This window comes from Megalobrama amblycephala, linkage group LG1 (assembly GCF_018812025.1).
Source record: "Megalobrama amblycephala isolate DHTTF-2021 linkage group LG1, ASM1881202v1, whole genome shotgun sequence".
Classification (NCBI taxonomy): domain Eukaryota; kingdom Metazoa; phylum Chordata; class Actinopteri; order Cypriniformes; family Xenocyprididae; genus Megalobrama; species Megalobrama amblycephala.
Window position 1 is genome coordinate 20327041 of NC_063044.1, and position 23982 is coordinate 20351022.

Genomic DNA, 23982 nt, shown 5'->3' on the forward strand with positions numbered 1-23982 from the left:
GCTCATCAGCAATAAACTAATCAGAACCCATCACGTGGATCTGATCACATTAAATCTATTGATTCTCTCACAAAACCCTCTTGTATTAGCGGACGGAACAGGAAAACACCCATCAACGGATTTGAAGACGAATCTGTCCTATCAATACCTCCCTTGTATTGAGCAATCCATCCTGACCCAGTCACTCGTGACTCCGGTCAAAGTTTAAACTATGCTCGAAAACTGTGCAATGAACTTCGAATGGACCATCATTAAGAAATCATTTTAAACTATATACAGAATAATACATGCCATGATGTAATTACTAACATGTCTATTCAATGTATTCAATATGTGGGTTTTCTTCAAATGCATTATTGTAATCATTGTTTTAATTAGGTCAGTCTCGTAATATGTGTGTGTAAGAAGTGTGCCATGTTTGAGCTCTAAATACAGAGTTTATAATTCTCTGTAATTCTGTGTGAATGAAACATTAAAATTCAGTATCAGGAAAATATTAAGAAACTTTATAAAGTTGTGAATCAAACAGGAGAATGTTCTGCAGATATCACGCGGTGTGATCAATGGACAATAGATGAGGCGTGTCTAATCTCCGTAGCAACGTCTCATTTGAGGATCGCATCTGAAGGATGGACCCAAATTGCTCCTTTAAAACTATGCTTTCCCAATAGCCAGTGGTCAAAAGATATGTAAAAGATACGTCAAAGAATCGATACGCTGAAGAAGGGTTGAAGAACCCATCTAACTGCCGTGGCTGATTTCCATCTGACAGTCGCTGACTATCTTCATCCACGAGCCGCAACAGCCGTCACATCCCGAACCCTGAAACACTCCGTTAAACCTTTTGACCAAAGTCTCCAAAGAAGAGAGCCGCTCCAGCCAGACTCTCAGAACAGCGCGTTTCACCAGCCAATAACCTTCTTCAAAGCTTCCGCGCAGCCCAACGAAGGGCTTTCCCGAGAAGACGTCACCTGAAAGACAGCCAATCCAGAACGGGATTCCGCTGTACACGAGTCACGGAACAACCCGATTACCTCAGCTGTCACAGCAAACGCAGGTACAAGCAAACTTCTCTCTCTCTTGCTGGGAACTGGTGAAACTCCTTTAAACCTAAAGAATCAAGCCAAAGCTCTGCTTTTGTGATTTTCCTCAGGTTATGAGTTAAGTTAGCACTGAACTTGGGACTTTTCATAACTCATCAACTCCGCGAATGTGTGTACATGTATGTATGTGTGTGTGTGTGTGTTTAGCCTTAGTTTTCCGTAATCATTAGAAGTAGTCAATAAATCTTGTTTTGATTTTTCACATATACGAGTTTCTTGTGCTGTGTATCAAATTACTGCCTTAAACTTAAAAGATCCTAAAAGTTACCTCTTGCTTATAATATAATAATTACAATAATAACAATAATCATAATAAAGTATTGTTACTGTTGGCCGCAGAATAATATTTTGTCCAGAATTGGTAAAATACTCTAACCTCAATTTTCGCTGGACGAATAATTGATGAAGTGTTAAATATTAATCCTGAATCATTTACAGTGAATCATTTACAGTTGATTCAATTCTTATTCCCTGTAACAATTAAATTGAGCTAATAAATAGGCTAAGTCCTTACAATGGACATATGGGAAAGTGAATATTTACACCCTACCAACAAAGAAATGGATCAACTTCTGTCAGCTTGTTGAACACATTTATTTATTCTGACATTTTCTACCATATGATGGCTGAAGCAGCAGCGCATGACACAGTTCTCATGGTAACCAGATCAACATTGTAAATCGAATTCAACAAAACTGAAGTGAAAACACTAAATAATCATTCAATGGGATAAAATATCTTCTCTTCCCTGCAAACGATACCATGAAGAATGTTAATATTTAACCAAGTAAAAAATGAAGTAAGCAGGTTCCATATTCATTTCAGTATCAGCAGACACAAAATTATATTTTTAAAAGTTAAAAAAAAAAAAAACATACAAGTTACATAAACAGTAAAAGCTCATTGTGGTTTCTCGGTTTGATAGATTTGAGCAACTATAACAATGCAAAAAATAGGAATTTTGATTCCTATATAGTAAAATCACTCCTTGCCCACCTGCCGCATTTCGTGTGCAGCACTGACGTCATGTACAAACAACTTGTAGAGAAGGCATAGGATGTAGCGTAAGCTGTTTGAACTGTGAGCGTTTCACACTTTTAACATTTAAGAGGCCGTTATGTTGACCTTGATTTATTACAATATTGAGCTGTTCAATTTTATTTTGATTTTAGAAATTAATGAATCAAAGCTAAAGGCTTTTCTCCAGTGTGAGTTCTCATGTGGACTATAAGGTTTCTTTTTTGACTGAAACTCTTTCCACACTGTTGGCAGGTATAAGGCTTTTCTCCAGTGTGAATTCTCATGTGGGCTATAAGGTTTCCTTTTTGACTGAAACTCTTTCCACACTCTTGACAAGTATGAGGTTTTTCTCTAGTGTGAGTTCTCATGTGGACTTTAAGGTTTTCATTTCTAATGAAACTCTTTCCACATTGTTGGCAGGTGAATGGGCTCTCTCCAGTGTGAAATCTCATGTGGTCTATAAGGTGTCCTTTTTGACTGAAACTCTTTCCACATTGCTGGCAGGTGAAAGGTTTCTCTCCAGTGTGAATTCTCAAGTGGATTTTAAGGTTTCCTGTCTCATTAAATCTCTTTCCACACAGTTGGCAGGTGTAAGGCTTTTCTCCAGTGTGAATTCTCATGTGGATTTTAAGGTTTCTTGTCTCATTAAAACTCTTTCCACACAGTTGGCAGGTGAAAGGCTTTTCTCCAGTGTGAATTCTCATGTGGACTTTAAGGTTTTCATTTCTGATGAAACTCTTTCCACATTGTTGGCAGGTGAATGGGCTCTCTCCAGTGTGAATTCTCATGTGTTGCCTGAGGATTCGTTCCTCTGTGAAGCCATTCCCACACAGAGTACAGGTGTAAGGCTTTTCTCCAGTGTGAGTTCTCATGTGGGCTGTAAGGTTTCCTTTTTCACGGAAAACATTTCCACACTGTTGGCAGGTGAAAGGTTTTTCTCCAGTGTGAATTCTCATGTGGACTTTAAGGTTTTCATTTCTAATGAAACTCTTTCCACACTGTTGGCAGGTGAAAGGCTTTTCTCCAGTGTGAATTCTCATGTGGACTTTAAGGTTTTCATTTCTAATGAAACTCTTTCCACACTGTTGGCAGGTGAAAGGTTTTTCTCCAGTGTGAGTTCTCATGTGGGCTGTAAGGTTTCCTTTTTCACGGAAACCATTTCCACACTGTTGGCAGGTGAAAGGCTTTTCTCCAGTGTGAATTCTCATGTGGACTTTAAGGTTTTCATTTCTAATGAAACTCTTTCCACACTGTTGGCAGGTGAAAGGCTTTTCTCCAGTGTGAATTCTCATGTGGATTTCAAGGCTTCCTTTTTGACTGAAACTCTTTCCACACTGTTTGCAGGTGTGAGGCTTTTCTCCAGTATGAATTCTCATGTGAACTTTAAGGTGATTTTTATGTGTGAAACTCTTTCCACACTGTTGGCAAGTGAAGGGACTCTCTCTAGTGTGAACTCTCAAGTGGACTTGAAAGTTTCTATGTTGATCAAAAGTCTTTCCACACTGTTGGCATGTGAAATAACTTTTAGTTCCAGTCTTTTGAGCTCCTTTTTGTAAGGAAAACTTTGTTGATTTTTCTTCAGTCATTAAATTATAATTATAATTTATAATTTTCTCTTCATCCCTTTCATTAAGTTCATGACTCGCCTCTCTCAGTGCCATTAGGTCTAGGACAAAAATAGACAAAAAAAACAAGTTAAGACATTTCAAGCATCAAAATCAACAACATTGATTGATTTCGTATTTCAACAGCAGTAATTGTGTGTAAGGGATTAAAAGTCTGGATTTCCTACTTTGATAAACGCATGTCAAAATAATTTGTTTAGTGTTTTATGTCTTTTTGGAGATGGTCCGAAATTAAAGCGAAGGCGAGATATTCAGTTGCCATGACATCCAGTGAGTGTATACTTTTGGCGACGCGACACTTCACTGCAGTAAGCGTTTGAATGGGTGTGGAGCAGTGGTTCTCAACCTGCGGCCCGTCACAAATGTAAATGCGGAGCGATATGCCGACCACAATTTAGAAAAAAATAAAATAAATAAATAATAGCATACAATTACAATGAAATTTTAAATCAGTAAAAAATAACCGCATCAGTGCACCGCAGCAGGAATGAGCCCAACTCTGCGCACGCGCGCTGATCCGATGCTGTGCGAGGGATTGCGACATGACAGAATGCTTGATATCGTCAGAGATTGTAATTAGCCTACAGTGCGCTCAGTGTTATTTGTAAAAAGAACTGAGTAACATTTGCTTATTAAGGCGTTTATGTGATTGTTTGGTGGCTATTGCGATGCTGTTGAAGAGAGTCATACAGTCATACAGAATTAAATAGCAACTTAAAGTGATTGCATACACAGTTTGTGTGTTCATTGAGCAATACGATCCGATTATTATTGTAAAGCTAATGTCAGTAAGTTAGTTTTTATTTGTTATTTATTGTGTGCAACATCTAGGTATAATAATAGTATTATCTGCTAATACCATAACATTAAATCTGATTGGTTTGCATTGGTGACGTCATATGTAAATTATATGCGGCCCGTGAGACTTGCACTTGGACCATTGTGCGGACCACTGGGAAAAAAGTTTGAACCACTGGTATATATTATATCATTAACTGTTAATTTTGTATCTGTATCTTTCCAGCTAAATAATATATATACAAAACCTGATTTAAAGAAAAAAGTCTAGTCATTATCTCAATCACTTGGTGCCCCCCTATTGGCTGGTGCCCCATCTATGGATAATCCGGCCCTTATTATGAACACATTAAGCATGACAAACCTTACAATCGATGAAACTACAAAGCTGGCACGCATGTATGATTACAAAATAAAGTCATTAAGATTGTTATTAATATTATTTTATAAAATAACATGCAGGATAAAAGCAGGCCTAGTTTTATCACGTGTTGAGCCGTTTCTGTGACAGCTCCAGCTCTCCGACGCACAGTTATAGGCTACGTCGGCGTCCAAATTTACTCCATTTCGTTCACTCTTTGTAGATATAGTGCACTCAAATGACACACGCTATATAGGGATTAGTGAATCGGAGAACGAGTGAGCGGTTTCGGACACAGCTTAAACATTCCTTGCTGTGTGTAGCATGTGTGTGGTAGCTTTTTTGTTTGTATGCAACTGCATTAAAGACAGGAAAAAACTGCTGAAAGCATTTTTAATAACATTTGAAAAACAGTATTGTTCAGAAATTACCTTCCCTCCCGATCCTATAAACATCATATCTAGCTTGTTTAGGTGAGGTTGGAGCGCGCTCGTCTTGGGAGCGGGTATCTTCCTCCACGAGTTCTCCGGTGATTCATAATGACGCATCCGCGCCAAACATGATTTCTTTGAAATGTACTTTACCTAACTAATTTTATTGACATCAGTAACTGTAATCAAATTACATAAATTTAAAATGTAATGCGTTACATTACTGCGTTATCAGGAAAAGTAATTAGACTACGGTAAAGCATTACTTTGTAACGCATTATACCCAACTCTGGTTATAGGAAACATGTTTAAAGTCACTGCAGAAACAAGGTTGGGTTGTTGCAAAGCGCCAGACGAGCAGAAAATGGAGACATATTTTGAAACCAGCGGAGACGACAGTACAGAATAAAGCCAGAAAAAAAATTTATATATGATTCCACTAAATTAGCTTATCTTTGTAAAATGGCAAAGCTCTTAACATTAATCAATCAATCAATCATTCTATAATATCATGATAATCAAATCATTTACATTTTAGTAAGTTTTTAAGGAGATGTTGTAATATTGCAACGTTGGGCCTAGTTAGGAGCAGGATTTCTGTATTTGTGCTCACTTTGTCTGAACAGATATACAGAGCATTTAAGCATTTATTTGCAGGGTTGATTGCTTACTTAGCCCCATAACAGTATATATCATGAGTAATAATCACACGACAACAATCATATTTTTATGAATAAGCATTTATTAATAAAAATATTGGAAAAAATTGTATTTATAAATCTTTTTCTTCTATCACTTTCAGTGTGGTTTGAATGAAGTCTGAGTTTTGCAGTGATAGTCCCTAAGACAGTTCTGTTCATCTGAGAAGCTCAGGTGAACATTGGACTTGATACAGTGTATTTGTGTATCCATTATTGCAGTGTCTGCAGCGTCCTCTCTTCGTCTTTACTGGGAAATGTGCAATCATGTCTTTGCGTACATCCAGTGGATGGTGGTCCGATGACATCTTGGCATTCTGAAATGGAAAAAGTAAAAAAAAAATTAATAAGTGAATAATACACATGGGTCTTATATTGTAGTAGATAAGCTGAAAGAATAGACAGGGTGGTAGATCTCTACCCTCGACACATGGTCTAAGTATTATCCATTAAAAGTATTATAATTTCAATGCAAATGCTAATCAAAATTCCACTACTACATCCAAAAAAATACTGTCTGGCTGGCCTATTATGCTCTCTACTTATCATACTAAAAGAACACATGCATCCCCCCAGAGCACTTACAGGTTCATGTTCAAGACCATTCACACCTGTCCCTGAACAATGCAACAGGCATCTATCTATCAACAGGCAACAATCTCCAAGTCAGATTTGATTAATGTTTTCCAAAATAACTAAATATATCTGTGTTCTAGACATTCATAATATACACAAAAATATGTAAGGAATTTTACTTACTTGAATCTTGACAAATCCTGTCATGTAAAAAAAGGAGATGAGCTTGACGTGAAGTTTGCAGGTAGAGTGAGTTCGTGGCCAGATGACCGGACCTATAAACACTTATTCTGTCCAATAGCATTGTGAGGACAAACAACAAAACCCATTAACTATGTAAATGTGGTCTTGAGAGAAAAAAAAACATTTGCAGGCATTTTTAAAAAATTGGTTGAAAGTGATGTTGTAATTCTGCAAAAGTGGGCTTTACAGGGTTAACGAGAACAAAAACTTGGTAACCATGAATGCATATTTGTCATATTAACTAAGCAGAACTGGTGTTGGGGCTTAAGATATTGTTTGTCAATCAGTGTTTATGTAAAAAAACAGATAATAGTAATTATTATTAAAAGAAGATAATACTACTAGTAGTAGTAGTAGTAGCGCTGCTTCTGGTCATGAGTATGAGCAAAGAATAAACTCTTTGATAGGTAACAGAGCTGCGTTTCCTCATACCATATTAGATACATTTGAGTGTGTTGAAAATGATGTTATAACGTTACTCTGTGCGTTCGCTCGGCGGCTGCTGTGAGACACTGTTGCACACTGCAGTAAGATAGATCGATTTTACAATATTATATTAATAAATGCTGGATGGCTTGTGTTGATAAATGGCATGCAATTAATTTTAAAACTTATTGTATGATGGAGAAAATGCTTTAAAAATAAAGCTGGATCTGTTTATGCTATGTTAGCTACTTGACAAAACAGTGTTTTTCTCTGAGGCATAGTAAAGCATGGTACTCGCTGTAAATCAAGAAAATTAGATTTAAACAATAAGACTAAACGTGTTGAGCTATATAACAATAATTAGTTTTCTGCCAATAAATATATAAAACAGTTGTTCCCTTGTCTATTAAGGTAACGTGCCATTGACAGGCGATCCTCACACGTAGCCTTGGTTAAATTGCAATTTTCTGATTTCAAATAATTGGAAACATTTGGGATATTGTAAGTACTCAAGTGAACAAAATATATAACACTGGCCTAGTGGTTTTTGGATATTGTACTGCAAAAATATTACATATTGCACCTTTAACCCTTCACAGATTCGAATGGTGTTACATCTATGTGGCCATAAATGTCTGTGTAGCCTATTTTAGAGTTGTTTCCACTTTTATAAGAAAATTCAAGTGATCGCGCCGGCGCCTCGCGTACACACAACATATATCAGTTTTAGTAACTTGGCATCACAACCTGTTAATTGTAAAAATAACATACATTCAACCAAATATGTAAACATTTATAATAGTATGTGTACATTAAAAGTGTTTAAATAATATAGTTTAGCCTCTAAATCATGAATATGGAAACATTTGGATTTGTGCCAAATTATAGGTTATTAATTGCCGGTTTCTGTTTCAGTTTAGCTTTAAATGAATTCGTTTTTACATCACATTTATATGTTATTTTTTTCATAATTAAAATAGTAGTGGTGCCCCCCACTGAATTTTAAAGTGACATACATATTACTACATTTACTCACTATCATAATGAGTTAATAATGCTTAATTACAAGTAACCAAACCCAAACTCTAGCTCTATAGTAAGTCCACTTGAAGAAATGAATGAACCGACTGAGTGAATTAGGACACTTTTCTTCAAGATTATACTTCTGTATATTCTCTATTTCTGTAGAGCTGGACATTTTAATAAGGATCAAATACAGCTTTGAGAATAAAACCAACCTGTTTGTTCCTCAGTTTCTTCATATTTCACACTGAATGTTTCTTCAATCTTTATTTCTTCAAACTCCTCTTTATTAAACTCAATCTTCATATCTTCTGTCTCCTCTTTAATAAACACCATCTTTATATCTTCACTCTCCTCCTGTTTTTTAAACGCCATCTTTAAGAAAGGAATTATTAACAGAGTTAATGGTCTTAAATGACCCGGTTTGACAAAAAAACAAACAAACAAAAAAAAAAACACTCAAAACTAACGCTGCAAATGAATTCAAATGAAACAGCGAATTCAGTCAGCGAATTCTGATTCATAAAACAAACTTAAATTAGTTCAAACTCAGTTACTCTGGCAACTACAATAGTCCATTTACAGTTACTATCATAAAAATACACTTACTTGTAGGTTTAAAATTGTACATAAGGCACATTTAATGGCCAACATCAAATATTTTAGCGAAATGTATATTTTTGAATTATCGCGCTTCTATTGCGTTCCTTCTGTTTAGCGCGCATGCGCACAGCAGCGCTCATTCATTGTGAAGTTTAGCAGCAAAATGGAAATGACTTTCGAGACTTTCATTTTGCATGACTTTCCAACATTTAATAGTATTAAAATTGTTTAAAACAAAACATTAAAATCATTTAACTGTTTCTATAGATTTAAACATTACATTTTTAAAACAAACCTTTCTTCAGCAGAATCACAGCAGATGCAGGATCGCGGCGCAGTCTTTTGACGTCATGTCATCACTCCAAAATAAAAGTCCTGTTCAGACGCTGCATTGTCTACAATCACAGAAGAGCATAGACTGTTTTATCAGTTAATCTTTGTATTACAATTAACAGTGACAAATATGATACAAACAAATATGGTAAAAAGATTGTATGAGTTCATTAAGAGTTCATTCATGTGTCCTAACTGAAACACACACATATATATTGATGGATCCGAAATGGTCAATATTCATATTCATGCACTTTTATTAATATTTATTTTTAATCATTTATGGCTTATGATTTATTAAGTTTTACTTTTGCTTTCATATATTTATGTACTCATACTTTGTAGATTAATTCTTATCATATTTTCAAGTATTCATTGGTGATTGTACCCTTATGGTTATTTTATATTTAAGAGTATGATTGCTATGTTCAATTGTTTTTCAAGTGTTCCAATGTGACAGGTCACACTGACACGTTTGTGGTTAGACATTGGACGCCTGCAGAATTAACCATTTGAATTTGAAATCTGATCAAAATATGTCTGTTATTTTTCCTGATGACATTTAAAAGGGTAAGATTTGCAAAATTCCCAAAGTGGGTCAAAACAACTTTTATCTCTATTTTTTGACACTGGACCAGTAGATGACGTAATGGGTGAAATTAACCTTTTCTTTTAGAACAAAAACATCAATTTGAGTGGGATGTAAATTTCCCTATATGCTCATGGTATAAAGCTGACCAAGTCATTGATAATTCAGCTTTTTCCCTTCTTTGCTCTCCTTGGCTTCTACTTCTTGTCTCTTTTCCGCAAATGTCTTAATTATTGCTCTTTTTGATCTTCATCTATTAGATACAATACTCTGGATTATACAATACTCTAAATTTTATTATTAACTATTGACTGCTTCTTTATGGATGTTATTTTACCTTTTGGTTTTATTAAGTATTTTCATTATCGATTAAAGTTTGCGTGTGAGGCTAAATTTAATTGTAATGAATAAATAATTTTATTATCTGCCTGGATCTCATTTTCCGGTTCGGGTTCTTTCGAAGATGCACTGCAAGGTTTAAATAGAGGTGAGCAATATACTCTGTTTTATCGAGGTGAGTAATATACTCTGTTTTATCTGGTCTACTGTTTTCCGAATTGCTTGAGCTTTGAAGCTGTCTGCTGGTGGATGTGGACTTTCATTTGGCTGCAGACAAAGAAAGAACCACGAGTCCAACCTCAGCCGAGTGTCGGATATTGAATAACTGGTGTGTTCATATTGAATTACCAATTTTATTCTGAGTATTCAGTGTAAGTCTCTAGCGAGGATTTAATGAGGAGCGCTCTGTTGCGAGGGTGACCGCCGTTTGACATCAATTTCCCATTTGTTTACCCGTTAGGTTAAATCCTCGGGTTAGACTGTGTTGGTGGGTTATTGAAAGTCTGTTTGGTCAACTCGTGTTTTTTGGGCGGAAGCTTCTGAATAGGGCCCTGCAATTTCGGTGACAGTGGACTGGCCTTGCTGAATTATTAAATTGAGATCCATTGGTAGATATATATTAATATTTAAAATTAAAATCAAGAGAAATTTGAAATTTGTCTGAATCCAGAAAGTAAAAATTTAAATTTTGCAAATTTGTAAAATTTATTGTATTAAGAGGAAAAGAAAAAACAAGTATTTTGAGTGTTTTATCTAATAGATGAAGTTATATTCGGTCATGACCTATTCTTTTGTGTATTGAAGTCCTTGCAAGGCACTAAGACCTAAAATGCTAACTAAATAACTTTTAAAATGTCCTACATAACTCGATCTTGTCAGAGTGGGTGTCAAAGCAGAGCAGCACATCAGCAATTATTTTTGTATGTGGATGTCCGTCTTATAAAGGAGATTGGACTGTAAAAAGGATTAAAAATTCAACTTATGGCTATCTATCTGCCACTCACTATTTCCTCAGTCACTTTGATGAGGTGAAGTTAGTTTCGAGTTCCTGTCCTGCTCTGTTCTGTCCCAGCTGTGTTAGATCGAGTGTGCTGCTATCTTTAACGTATTGCGGTCCAAATTTTAGTGATATGATATGTACAATTGTTCTTAGATAATCCTGCTTAATAGTTTGTTTTATTATTATTTTATGCATTGTCTCAGATAGGTTAAAAGTTAAATAAAAATACGATATGCATGAAATGTAAAGCTACTTAAAAGAGAAATTAATAAATAATACAATATTAACTGAATGAAGCAAAAATATAGGTTTAATATATATTCTGTTATCAGTGATTTGAAGATATCTGAAATATGTATTCATAATCCCTGGTGGACAGCTTGAAATGTTATCTATTGTAGAGATTTTTAGTAAGTGTTAATGGAAATAACTTTTGCATTGTGTTGAATGAGAATGAGATTGAGTGACTAAGTTAAAATTAAATTGATTTAGGTAAAGGAAGAAAAGTTTCATTTTATTTCGTTTTGTTTGATTTTGATGTATTTGTGAGTATTATTTATATGTTCAGATAATTAGAAATATAGTTTAGTTTGCTCTTTTCTGCATTTTTTTTTGCAAAGAAGAACTTGCTTGCTCTATTTTCTGCAAAGAAGAACTTGCTTTATTAAAATAAAATCTAGAACTGCTGTTGTCAGTTGGATGAGACTCTTAAAATTAAGTAAAAGCTGAGCAGATCAAACCATTTTCGGTTGTGATGACAATTTATGTGGGGTCAATTTGATTTATGCATTCTCTGAGTGTTCAATTTCCAGAAGAAGATGTCCCAACACAAACAAGAGTGAATGGACTGTGCGTGCCAGTGGGGGAAAAGAAACTCAAAGACCCAGGCTGCAGAGAAACGCAGGCACCACCTGGTTGATGGGCTTCAGCTCACCCCTGATTCCAGCTAAACCCTGAAAAGAGGAAGCTGAAAATTCTCAGGGCTGACAACGAAAAGACTGAGTTCATGCAGAAACAACACATCCTGCCATAATGCAGAGAGAGAAAGACTGCTGCATTCAGAGTCAACCTCATGTTTCAACTGGTCCTCATGACAGACTGAGAGACCCAACGTACTGGATGAAGAAAGACACTAAAACTGCCAAACAGGCTCAACTGACTAACTGACCATACGAGTGGGGGACTTCCCTCTCTTCCTCGTGTGTGTGTTGCAGGTACTGCCTTTACTGTGATCACTACAGAGAATGCTTCAAAATTAGACTTGTCATCACAACTTACAGATTGATAATAGTCTCATAGCAGTTCTTGATTTTGTTAACCTCCTGCACTTTTCTGTCAATAAGCACCAGTCCAACCCTTTATGAAATGGAAGTTAAGTGATTGCTTGACTCACGTTCAGTTAAACTGGGTTTGGACTTAGTTAGAGGATGTTGTGCAATGAAGAGAGTTTAGACTCGACTCTCAGGACAAACATGTGTGTTACATAGTTCTCTTAAATAGAATATGGATGGTAGAGATTTGATATTAGTCACTCCATCTTGGCTAATAGATATTTGTTCTTTATTATAAGAAAAAAAAATATTCCAAAACTGTAAAATCAATATATATCACAAATGCTGTCATCAGAGATTATGATTATGGTTAACCATGGATCCAAAATTATGAGATCTACAGTTTTTTTTATTAGAATAGCTCATGAGCAACTGTAGAAAGGATACTTTTTTCCAATACATAGATGAATAATAAAATATATTTACGAAATTAATTTTCTTAATCGTGGCATGCCTAGGCTTAAAATAATATTTCCTTAAAATTGGTGTTTGTTTTTGCCGTGTTAAAATAAATTCTATTGCGACAAACGTCGTCTGACTAAACAATTTCAAAAACCTAGACACTGTTTCACGGGGAATGCCACAGTGCCTATGTTTCATCATTTCCAACATTGTCGAAAGAGTTTGATTCGATTGGACTTGGTGGTATTCCACCCTTAACAATATCTATTCCCATTCATTCATTTGCATATGCAGTGACAAGAAAAAAAATTATACTCTGGCCAGAGACATAAAAGTGTGAAGGTGTGTGTGAGTGATGGTGCACCATGGCAAAGAAAAATGCCATAAACAGCTATATTCAAATTTTCTTAAAATGGGCACATTATATGAATTATGCCTAATGAAATAATGGTCATGGATGAATTTGGCTAATAATCCTGACCTGGGTTATTGTGGCAGAATGAAACAATGCCACACCTGCGCAGGGGAAAATTTCTTGGGAAAGCAGAACAAGCAATCTTGTCCTGTTTACCCCACACTAACTTTCCTTTTCTTTCCAGCATGTCATGATGGATTCCACTGAACTGATTCTGTTCTGAATGTATAATGTAATGTTTTGTGATTGTTAACATGTTGAAGGTGGGATGAGTGTTATCCAGGTAGAGGAATTTATATTACTGGGTAAAAATAAGAAATTATTTACTTATTTAATCAACAAAGGAAATATTATAACAATAAAATTAAATCATGTATGATATTGCCAGATAAAGGAATATCATGGTCTAAACAGCCCTGGATAACCCTCACACCAAATCCAAATGAATTTCCACAGGTTTTGTTACCCCAAGGAGGACTGGACGGGGTGATGTGTAAATATATGTTGTCTCTAACAAAAACATTTCAGGTCTTCATTCACAGGTCAAAGCCGTGCTGTTGATTGCTGAAATTCATCCTACTAATCCGAGTGCTAATGTATTGTCAATCATGTGAAAATGTGTGGTATTTTCATCAAACAAGTTCTTTTTCCTGTGTGACGCCTGATTGTGATCACTAGAAAGGAAGTGTCCATTAGGGTCAAAAAAGAGAATGAGTAAACTCAACTGGTGGCTTAAAAGCCCAATGTTTGCTCCAACTGATCAAGAGTGTCCCAGAACCAAGGAAGGATCGACGAGCACCACAGTGCTTAGCAACACAAGGGGAAGTCCACAGAGAGACTGAAACTGATTACATCATACTACTGCTGCAGCACAGAATGGAGAGATTGAGACTTTGAAGGATTGAGTTGTTTAGGGTTATCAAATGATATATAGTTGTTTAATTTGTCTATTTGTGTGATACATCTGATGGTTATGTTATTTTACTTACTTTTTATTTGGGTCTAGTTGACATTGAATTCACAATTTAGTATGGCAAATTAATTTGATTTTGATTCTTTACTAAAACTGGCTAACAAATTAAAACTAATGGAAGAAATTTTATCTGCCTGATAGTTGCGGTAAGTCCTCAACCCAGCAAAAGTCCAGGGGACGTTCGGGGTCGGGTTTGTTTAGAGGCCCTCGTCGGACCAGCCTGGTGAAGGCTTCCAGTCAATATTTTATGCAGTCAGCTGGGGTTAGAGAGGTACCCGCAGCTTCATCTAGATGTGATGCTTTTATATTCAATTTATTCGATATCCATTCCGTATCTTTTGACAATTTTGTAATGAGTCTCTCAAGACTCAAGTGGGGGACTGATGGATCCGAAATGGTCAATATTCATATTCATGCACTTTTATTAATATTTACTTTTAATCATTTATGGCTTATGATTTATCAGTTTTACTTTTGCTTTCATATATTTATGTACTCATACTTTATAGACTAATTCTTATCATATTTTCAAGTATTCACTTGTTATTGTACCCTTATGGTTATTTTATATTTAAGAGTATGATTGCTATGTTCAATTGTTTTTCAAGTGTTCCAATGTGACAGGTCACACTGACACGTTTGTGGTTAGACATTGGACGCCTGCAGAATTAACCATTTGACTTTGAAATCTGATCAAAATATGTCTGTTATTTTTCATAATGACATTTAAAAGGGTAAGATTTGCAAAATTCCCAAAGTGGGTCAAAACAACTTTTATCTCTATTTTTGACACTGGACCAGTAGATGACGTAATGGGTGAAATTAACCTTTTCTTTTAGAACAAAAACATCAATTTGAGTGGGATGTAAATTTCCCTATATGCTTATGGTATAAAGCTGACCGAGTCATTGATAATTCAGCTTTTGCTTTCCTTTGCTCTCCTTGGCTTCTACTTCTTGTCTTTTATCTGCAAATGTCTTAATTATTGCTCTTTTGATCTTCATCTATTAGATACAATACTCTAAATTTTATTATTAACTATTGACTAATACTTTATGATGGTTATTTTACCTTTTGGTTTTATTAAGTATTTTCATTATCGATTAAAGTTTGCGTGTGAGGCTAAATTGAATTGTAATGAATAAATAATTTTTCATCAACTTTATTTACTGCCTGGATCTCATTTTCTCAAGTTTTTGCATCTATATATATATATATATATATATATATATATATATATATACTTTGACCTTTAATGTGTTTCAATTCGGACACATGAATGAACTCTGCTTTATGAACTCATTCAACCTTTTTACCATGTTTGTTTGTATCATATTTCTCACTGTTTTAATTTTAATACAAAGATTAAATGTTAAAACAGTCAATGCACTTCTGTGATTGTAGACAATGCAGCGTCTGAACAGGACTTTTATTTTGGAGTGACGACATGACGTCATAAGACTGCGTCGAGATCCTGCATCTGCTGTTTCTCCTGAAGAAAGGTTTGTTTTAAGAATTTAAGCTGTTTTAATCGACAGAAACAGTTAGATAAAGAATCACAATGTTTTACATTTTTTTTTACAAGCGATGTAAAATTAGTTTATTTGCTATCTAATGTAACATTGTGATTCTTTATCTAACTGTAATGAAGGATATTTGTATGAGTAAAACTCATAACCACTGATGAGAAACAGTAAACCTGCGTCTCATTTCTCATGAACGAGAACAACAAACACTAACAAATTAACTAATCATGTTTTCATCAGTCATAAATGCCTAAATATAAAGTTTATTCATTTTCAGTGTTAGTTTTGAGAGATTTTTTTTGTCTAACAGGTCATTTAAGACCATTAACTTTTAATTATTCCTTTCTTAAAAATGGCGTTTATTAAAGAGGAGACTGAAGACATGAAGATGGAGTTTAAAAAAGAGGAGGAGGGTCAAGATATAAAGATGGTGTTTATTAAAGAAGAAAGTGAAGAAATTATTAAAGAGGAGACTGAAGACATGAAGGTGGAGTTTATTGAAGAGGAGGAGAATGAAGACATAAAGATGGTGTTTATTAAAGAGGAAAGTGAAGATATGAAGATAATTATTAAAGATGAGACTGAAGACATGAAGATTGAAGAAACATTCAGTGTGAAACATGAAGATACTGAGGAACAAACAGGTTGGTTTTATTCTCACAGCTGAACTCAGTCATTTGATCATTATTAAAATGTCCAGCTCTACAGAAATAGAGAATACAGAAATATAATCTTACAGAAAAGTGTCCGAATTCACTCAGTCGGTTCATTCACTCCTTCAAGTGGACTTACTGTAGAGCTAGAGTTTGGTTACTTGTAATTGACCATTATTAACTCATTACTATAGTGAGTAAATGTAATAATGTTTATGTGACTTTAAAGTACAGTGTTTCCATTCAATCTGATCCTGGACCACAAAACCAGTTGTAAGTCTCACGGGTATATTTGTATATTTGGGGGCACCTATACTGTAACCTACTATTTTAATTATGAAATAATAATAATATAAACGTTAAGCCAAAACTAATTCATTTAAAGCTAAACTGGAACAGAAACCGGCGTTATAACCTATAATTTGGCACAAATCCAAATGTTTCCATATTCACTATTTGGAGGCTAATCTATATTATTCAAACACTTTTATTGTACACATACTACTATAACTTTTTATATATTTGGCTGAATGTATGTTATTTTTACAATTAACAGGCTGCGATGTCAAGTTACTAAAACTGATATATGTTGTGTGTACGTGAGGCGCCGGCGCGATCACTTGAATTTTCTTATAAAAGCAGAAACAACTCTAAAATAGGCTACTCAGACATTTATGGTCACATGTCGAATGTCGAATCTGTGAAGGGTTAAAGGTACAATATGTAATAGTTTTGCAGTAAAATACCCAAAAACCACTAGGCCAATGTTATGTATTTTGTTCACTTGAGTACTTACAATATCCCAAATGTTTCCAACAATTTGTAAATCGTGAGAAAATTGCAATTTTAACCAAGGCTCCGTGACGTGTGAGGAGTCACCTGTCAATGGCATCATACCCGCGTTACCTTCAGTTACCAATATTATTTTGTAGAAACCATGGAAACACCAAAGACGCTTTAATAAATCACATGTTTTAATAGACAAGGGAACAACTTTTTTTTTTCATAGGCAGAAAACGAATTATCGTTATATAGTTTAACACGTTTAGTCTTGTTTAAATCTAATTTTCTTGCGAGTAACATGCTTTAACCATGCCTCAAAGAAAAACACTATTTTGTGAAGTAGCTAACATAACATAATCAGATGCAGCTTTTTTTTAGTAACAGTAATACAGAATTTTCTCCATCATACAATACGTTTTAAAATGAATCACACCATTTATCAACACAAGCCATCCAGCATTTAATATGATATTGTAAAATCGATCTATCTTACAGCAGTGTGTAACAGTGTCTCACAGCAGCCGCCGAGTGAACACTCAGAGTAACGTTATAACATCATTTTCAACAAACTCAAATGTCTCTATTATGATAAACAGAGCTGCGTTACCTCATACCAAAGAGTTTATTCTTTGCTCATACTAATGACTGGAAAAGCGGAAGTAGTAGTAGTATAATCTTCTTGTAATAATAATTACCATTATCAATATTTTTTTTACAAACACTGAATGACAAACAGTATCTTAAGCACCACCACCAGTTCTGCTTAGTTAAAATGACAAATATGCATTCATGGTTATCAAGTTTTAATTCTCGTTAATAAAGTTCTATTATTAATTAAATAATACTTGATTGATTGATGTTAAGAGCTTTGCCATATTAAAAAGAAAAGCTAATTTGGTGGAATCCTATATAATTTTTTGTTCTAGCTTTATTCTGTGCTATCATCTCCGCTGGTTTCAAAATATGTCTGTTTTCTCCTCATCCGGCACCAACACAACCTTGTTTCTGCAGTGACTTTAAACATGTTTCCTATAACAATGTCTGACGTTTATGTTTGACGAGGCGTGAGCAAGTCAAATAAACCACGCTAAATCTGATCAGAGCACTCGGACTGAAACAGACTTCCAGAAATACAATTTTTGAACAGGATTCAAAATGGATTTCATTTCATGTTGTGGTTGTATGTTTAGTAATGGGATCTGATCAATTGTTGTTCATGGTTATCGTGCCACCAGCTGGCAGCAGTAAGTGTGGCACATATTCAAGCCTTTAAAATAATCGTTTTATAGTCACAGTATTTTCTGGAACATAAGTGCATCTACAAATCAGCTCCATGGCAAATTCCAAGCAATCAAGAGCTTAGAGAGCTACATTTAACCCTTATAGGGTCTTTGGGGTCTTTTTAGTCTTTGTCCAAATGACATGAAACTTTGTACAGTGGTTAACACTTTCTAGATCTACAAATAAAAATAAAAAAATTGAGTGATATCTTGTTTTATTCACACTTGGGGAACAAAATGTAATTTTGTAACAAAATAATTGTTTTTTAAAAAACNTTTTTTTTTAGCTTAAATATTCTTTTAACAACCAATTAATAATAATAAATTATTCGAACTTCATTCAAATGCTGTCACGGGCACGAGGGTCTACAAATGATAACAGGCGCTCATTTATCCTATATTCACGGCTACAATACAGTCATAAAGTCACATTTTATTGGCATGATCTGGCATTTAAAGTATTTACAAAATATAGCTAACAACATAATATAGGCCTACAGAAAGGATACACGAAAAGGGGAAAATAACGCAAATAGGGCTACATAACAATAAATAAAAAACATTTAACAGATAATGATAGCCTAATAATAATAATAATAAATGATGTAAAAATATGAAATAAAAAAATTACAATAAGTGAATGGATTTAAAAGACTGTTGGATGTGATAAAAATATACACGGCATATTCTAATATTTATTGATAAACTTCATTCGAATGCTGCTGTAGGCATCGCACACAACACAATTGGCAACATGTTACTATAATCACTTCTTAATTCCGTGCTTCTTCTTAATTAAAAATAAATATTATTATAATCTTATCCATTTCTGATAGTTCCAGGTTGCTATGGTAGTGCAGATTGTTTACACATGTAACTCATGGTGGCCATGAGAAATAGATGTCGTTCCCTCAACATGACTTTACATCGCGTGGCCACGAGATCGTTTTGTTGAGGTCACAACATCCTTATGTCGTGTCCACGAGATCCACGACTTATCACGTTCCCACGAGTTTATATGTCGTGGACCCTCCCGGTCACCGTAGAAATTAAAGAGAAGAATAGTTTTAATCTCAGACCTCCTTGTTAGTCTTTTTCAAAGAGACACCGAGTATGACACATTTATTGATCAGTCAATCATTGATTAGCCTATATTATAATTCTACTGTTTATTATGAACACTAATGTGAAAACACGGAAGCCACAGTTTAGATCTAATTAAATATGTTTTAAATACTGATATCTTAACTTCTTAAAACACATTGTTATGAGATATTCGTTCAGCTCTGGTATCAGTAGAATCAACAGTATGTAAATGTGTGACTTTAACAGTAAATATGTGCTTCAGTCGACTCATGTTAGTGCTGTTAGAAGTGACCAGAGTTTGACGAGTCCATCTCTTCTCTCCTTCAGTTCACCAGGATCAACCAGTTTAGCCTGTTTTACTTTTCCCCTCTTACAATTGCCATGTGATTTCTCAAAATTTAAAGATTTAAAAGGTTGTCATGTTTTTAAAAATCTTTCCAATTTTTCCAACATTAAAGGCAACAATGGCTGGAAAGATATATATGCATTCTGAGCTCTTTCTGTGTGAAATTATGTTATATTGTGCATCAAAAGTGTACTTTCACTTTAATTGAACGTGAGAAGTGAAGCAAAAATAGACTCGGCACAGAAAACCCTCACTTTGCTGCTCACGTGACGCACCTGCTCCTGGTGTGAATGCATCCATTGGCTAACATGCATGCTGAAAAAACACGCTGCTCATGCTTGCAGTATGAAACTGGTGTAATACCAAAGCCACTGGAAGGCCTGCAACCTTTAGCCAAAAAAGTGTAACAGCTAACGCTAACGCTCCGCCCCCCCCGCGGTACGCAGGGAATAAGACCGGAGGCTGTTTTTTGAATGGATGTCAATGGATGAGAGGCTTCACTATGCTGATTAAACAGCTTTTGTGGGGAAATAGCTAATCATTTAATTAATCCACAGCCTGTTTGCTAATCTTCAGCATGTTTTACACTAAACAATACTTTCGTTGGGAACTATATGAAGAGTTTGGTTCCAAAACGCGATAAACGCCATTTTCAAAAAATTGAGTTTCCACCAAAATCAGTATTGTATCTGGTCGGTATTGAAAAGTCATTTATTAATTTTGCACAAAATGCGATATCCGTCGTGTTATTCTGTCATGTTTTCTCCCTTTCTTTCCAAAACGCGACAAACGCCAGTCTCCCTTCTCTGCAGAATGCGATATATCCGCTCAACCGATCACAGCGCACCATTCCACGCACTGTAAACATTGAAGGCTTTTTTAAAAGCCGTTTTTAATACCAATGTACTCGGCAAATGTGTTTATTTAACCGTGCGGTGGCGCCAGATACTCTTTAATCGGTAATGACAAATAATTTAACAAGATTCATTTTGGGAGCGACGGCTGAATGTATTTTTAGTAAAATGCCTGTATATAAGATAAATATTGGCAAAGTTGAGACTCTGTCATGTATATGAATCAACTTACTTTGTTGTGTATTTTCAATTTGAAAAATAACTTTTATATTGATGGATTAATTGCATTTTGAAAAAAAGTGTCATGGATTTATTGCATTTTGGGGAAAAAAATAATACGTTTTTATAATAAACTTTTTAAAATCAAAATGTAGATTTGAATTTTTTATGTTTTTATAACCAAAAGATGCTATGTGAAAGTTTGAAACAGAAAATAGTGGTTTTCATCTTGCCACTTTCTTGGTAAAGAAAACACCTTTTTACTCAAATTAATCAAAATGGAGTTATTGCGTTTTGGAACCAAACTCTTCAAATGTAGATTTTAGCTTGATAAAAATGTATTTTTTTAAGAGAAGGCAGAATACACGATACACGATAGGCTGAGAGGTGAGCATGTGATTAAGTTAGTCGTTACACTTTCTCCAATGGTAAGAGATACAGACACTCTCATCTCCCCATTATATACAATCTTTGGTAATACTTGGAGTATGTGCATAAACCTTGCGCACTGTATACATACTTTAGTAGAGCTTATAGACTCGGTAGCTACTGTGGCACGAACACAAGCATGTAGTGTTCAGATTTATCCATTCTGGGACCCGGTTTAAAAAAAAATAGTGTCTCCAGGCTCCCAAAACACTGGATCTGTCTGGACGAAATACCGATACAATACAAAATCTTTACGGATACATCTATACGCGTCTCTGTGTGGACGGGCTCTCAGAGAGAAAGCTGTTTTCTCACACAGCGCACCGCTGCTGCTCGTCAGAGACACAGAGAGAGGCGTGTCTGTGCAGGAAAACTGAAGTGTGTTCAGAAAAATCAATTCTTCAGTTTCACTTTTATTTTTTAAACAGATTTCATTTTAACATTAACCTGTTACCTTGCTTGTGTTGCTTCTCCAACTTATCAGCCAGATGGTTTTGGTTCATCTTCCTCAGGATGTCCACCGTGATCTTCACAGCTCTTTCTGGTCCAAAACACCTCATGATCAGGTCCACTGTGTCAAGAGCGTCTGCCTTCTCCAGATCAGTCTTTTTAATACAGTAATGTTTCTCTAAGTGCCATTTAAACCTCTTCAGTTTATCTTTTTCTAGATCATCCAGAGCATCCAGAAGATTTTCACATAAAACAGACTCCATCTTTCTTCACTGATTCACGTCTGCAGGACAAGAAGACACAGAAAGTCATCTGATTTGTGTTAGACAGCTATAATTACTTGAAAAGATCAAATAATTGCCTTATTTGACGTTTAATTGTCACTTACTGAAGCTGAAGGTCTGGAATCATTTCATTTAAATCTCCATAGGTCAGTATTTTATGAAGCAGTTTTTACAGGTAAGTAGAGGTTAGCAGAGTCCTTGAGGTGAGCATAACAGGTAGGTACGTGTTAACGAGACCGGGCAGTGCCTGAATGCTCTGAAGTGTCTTATATGCTGCGGTGGTGATGAGTGCTAATGCGTGTCAGGTGTGGCTTGTTAATACTCAGGAGAGGGAGTGCGTTGTGATTGGGAGAGTGTAGAGCCTGGCGTGTCTGTGACAAATATTGGCATATATTTGGAAATAACCCTTAAAAAGTAAAAATAAATAAATGGATAGAGGTCACATGGAGACATCATCACAGTTGTTTTGTTCCTTTTAAAATCACTATAATAACTGAAAACCCCCAAATGGCCCAGGGGGGTATTCCAGAAAGCAAGGTTATCTTAACGTCACATATACCCTGAATTCTCGGTTGATTAACCCAAACCTTGCTTACTTGAGGTATGCTGGTTCCAAAAACTCGTCCAGGAGTAAGTTCAGCCAACCCAGAGTATGTTCCCGGTTAACACACAAGACATTCTCAATTCTCAATCGATGATTCACCATGGAAACAGACCCTAAGAAAACAGCGGTTGCAACCTAGTCTCATAGGAAAGACGTACCTGTTGGAACATTTTAGCGAGTCGTCAAAATACGTGCCAATACGTACATATCACTGCAGTTTCCAACAGAAATGAACTTTTAATCGTTTTCATACACGGTTATGATCACGGGGTCAGATTATGCATTAATAAAGACTCGTTTTCACGTCTCCTTGCACAATATTATGTTATGACTTCAAAACGCTTTTTTACCAAAGTGCACGATTTGTAAACGAATATATTTTGGACTTTGCATCGCTTAACCAGCTCCATATGTTTCGCTTTTTTGATGTAACAAAGCTTGCTCGGTAACTCACCTGATCGACTCACTTAAAAAGCACATGTGAAGGATGTATTGTTGGAACGCGAGCGAAGTACAAAGCCTATAATTTACATAATAAATAATAGTTTAGCATTCAAATACTTCACGAATATGGAAACATTTGGATTTGTGCCGAAATGGAGAGGTAGGCGACATGTTCTTTTATTTTTCGTTATAGTTCTGTTCTGAATAGGCTACCGTTTATAAGATTTGTTGTCTATAGCTATATGTTCTGTTTAAACCGTCTAACCGATAGTATTAATTGGTCCAACTTCTTGGTTAACAGTTAAAGGCTCTCTAAGCGATCCTGGGTGGAGTAACTTCCTGTGGACGTTCAAAGTGTTGTCAAACAAAACAGAGGCTAGCTAGACCCTCCCTCCTCCTCCTCCTCCTGGCCTTCCCCTCCGTGCTTCCTGAAACAATCATGAACGCGCATTTAAAATGTAAGTAGCTTGCGTATTGACGCTGCTTTTCGGTTATTGGCTGGAGCATGTTTATTATGTTAAGTGGTCCAGGCTGCACCCGTTTGTTTTTATTGCCGTTTTCGGAGCTTGTTTGAGCTTTTTTTTACAGTGTGTTCAGGGGACAGGCAGCTAGCGGATAGTGAGGAGATGTTTGCTGTATGTGACAAAAAATGTTTTGGCCTTAAAAACGTGTGACTTCGCTTAGAGCACCTTTAACTAGTCAATTACGAGCATTCCTAAATAAAACTTTCTAATG

General features: G+C 35.5%; 2 protein-coding genes and 1 long non-coding RNA gene across 4 annotated transcripts in view; 1 reads left to right on the forward strand and 2 right to left on the reverse strand.

Annotated features, from left to right (window-relative positions):
• LOC125243939 (gastrula zinc finger protein XlCGF57.1-like) overlaps positions 1-23982 on the forward strand; it is an 848513-nt gene that overhangs the window by 240651 nt on the left and 583880 nt on the right. The gene's annotated exons all lie outside the window — the stretch shown is intronic.
• On the reverse strand, positions 1754-10134 carry LOC125244256 (gastrula zinc finger protein XlCGF57.1-like). Of its 2 annotated transcripts, none has more exons than XM_048154339.1 (3): positions 9203-10134; positions 8520-8679; positions 1754-3789 (listed from the first exon to the last, which is right to left on the reverse strand). In XM_048154339.1, the coding sequence occupies exons 2-3, from the start codon at positions 8677-8679 to the stop codon at positions 2279-2281; spliced, it is 1671 nt and encodes a 556-aa protein (XP_048010296.1). In that variant the 5' UTR covers positions 9203-10134; the 3' UTR covers positions 1754-2278. The 2 variants fall into 2 exon arrangements, with proteins under 2 accessions (XP_048010296.1, XP_048010295.1); XM_048154338.1 differs by lacking the exon at positions 9203-10134 and adding an exon at positions 8914-9176.
• On the reverse strand, positions 6063-6970 carry LOC125245382. The gene is made up of 2 exons (XR_007179514.1): positions 6796-6970; positions 6063-6353 (listed from the first exon to the last, which is right to left on the reverse strand). It is a non-coding gene; the product is annotated as an uncharacterized LOC125245382 (long non-coding RNA).

What these genes read in the sequence shown, in the direction of transcription:
- LOC125244256 (XM_048154338.1), bottom strand. Translation starts at nt 8,958, where the DNA reads ATGTTGGCCATTAAATGTGCCTTATGTACAATTTTAAACCTACAA. An exon ending in GTACAATTTTAAACCTACAA is followed by an intron (nt 8,680 to 8,913) that starts GTAAGTGTATTT and finishes CCTTTCTTAAAG; the next exon opens with ATGGCGTTTAAAAAACAGGA. An exon ending in AGAAACTGAGGAACAAACAG is followed by an intron (nt 3,790 to 8,519) that starts GTTGGTTTTATT and finishes TTTTTGTCCTAG; the next exon opens with ACCTAATGGCACTGAGAGAG.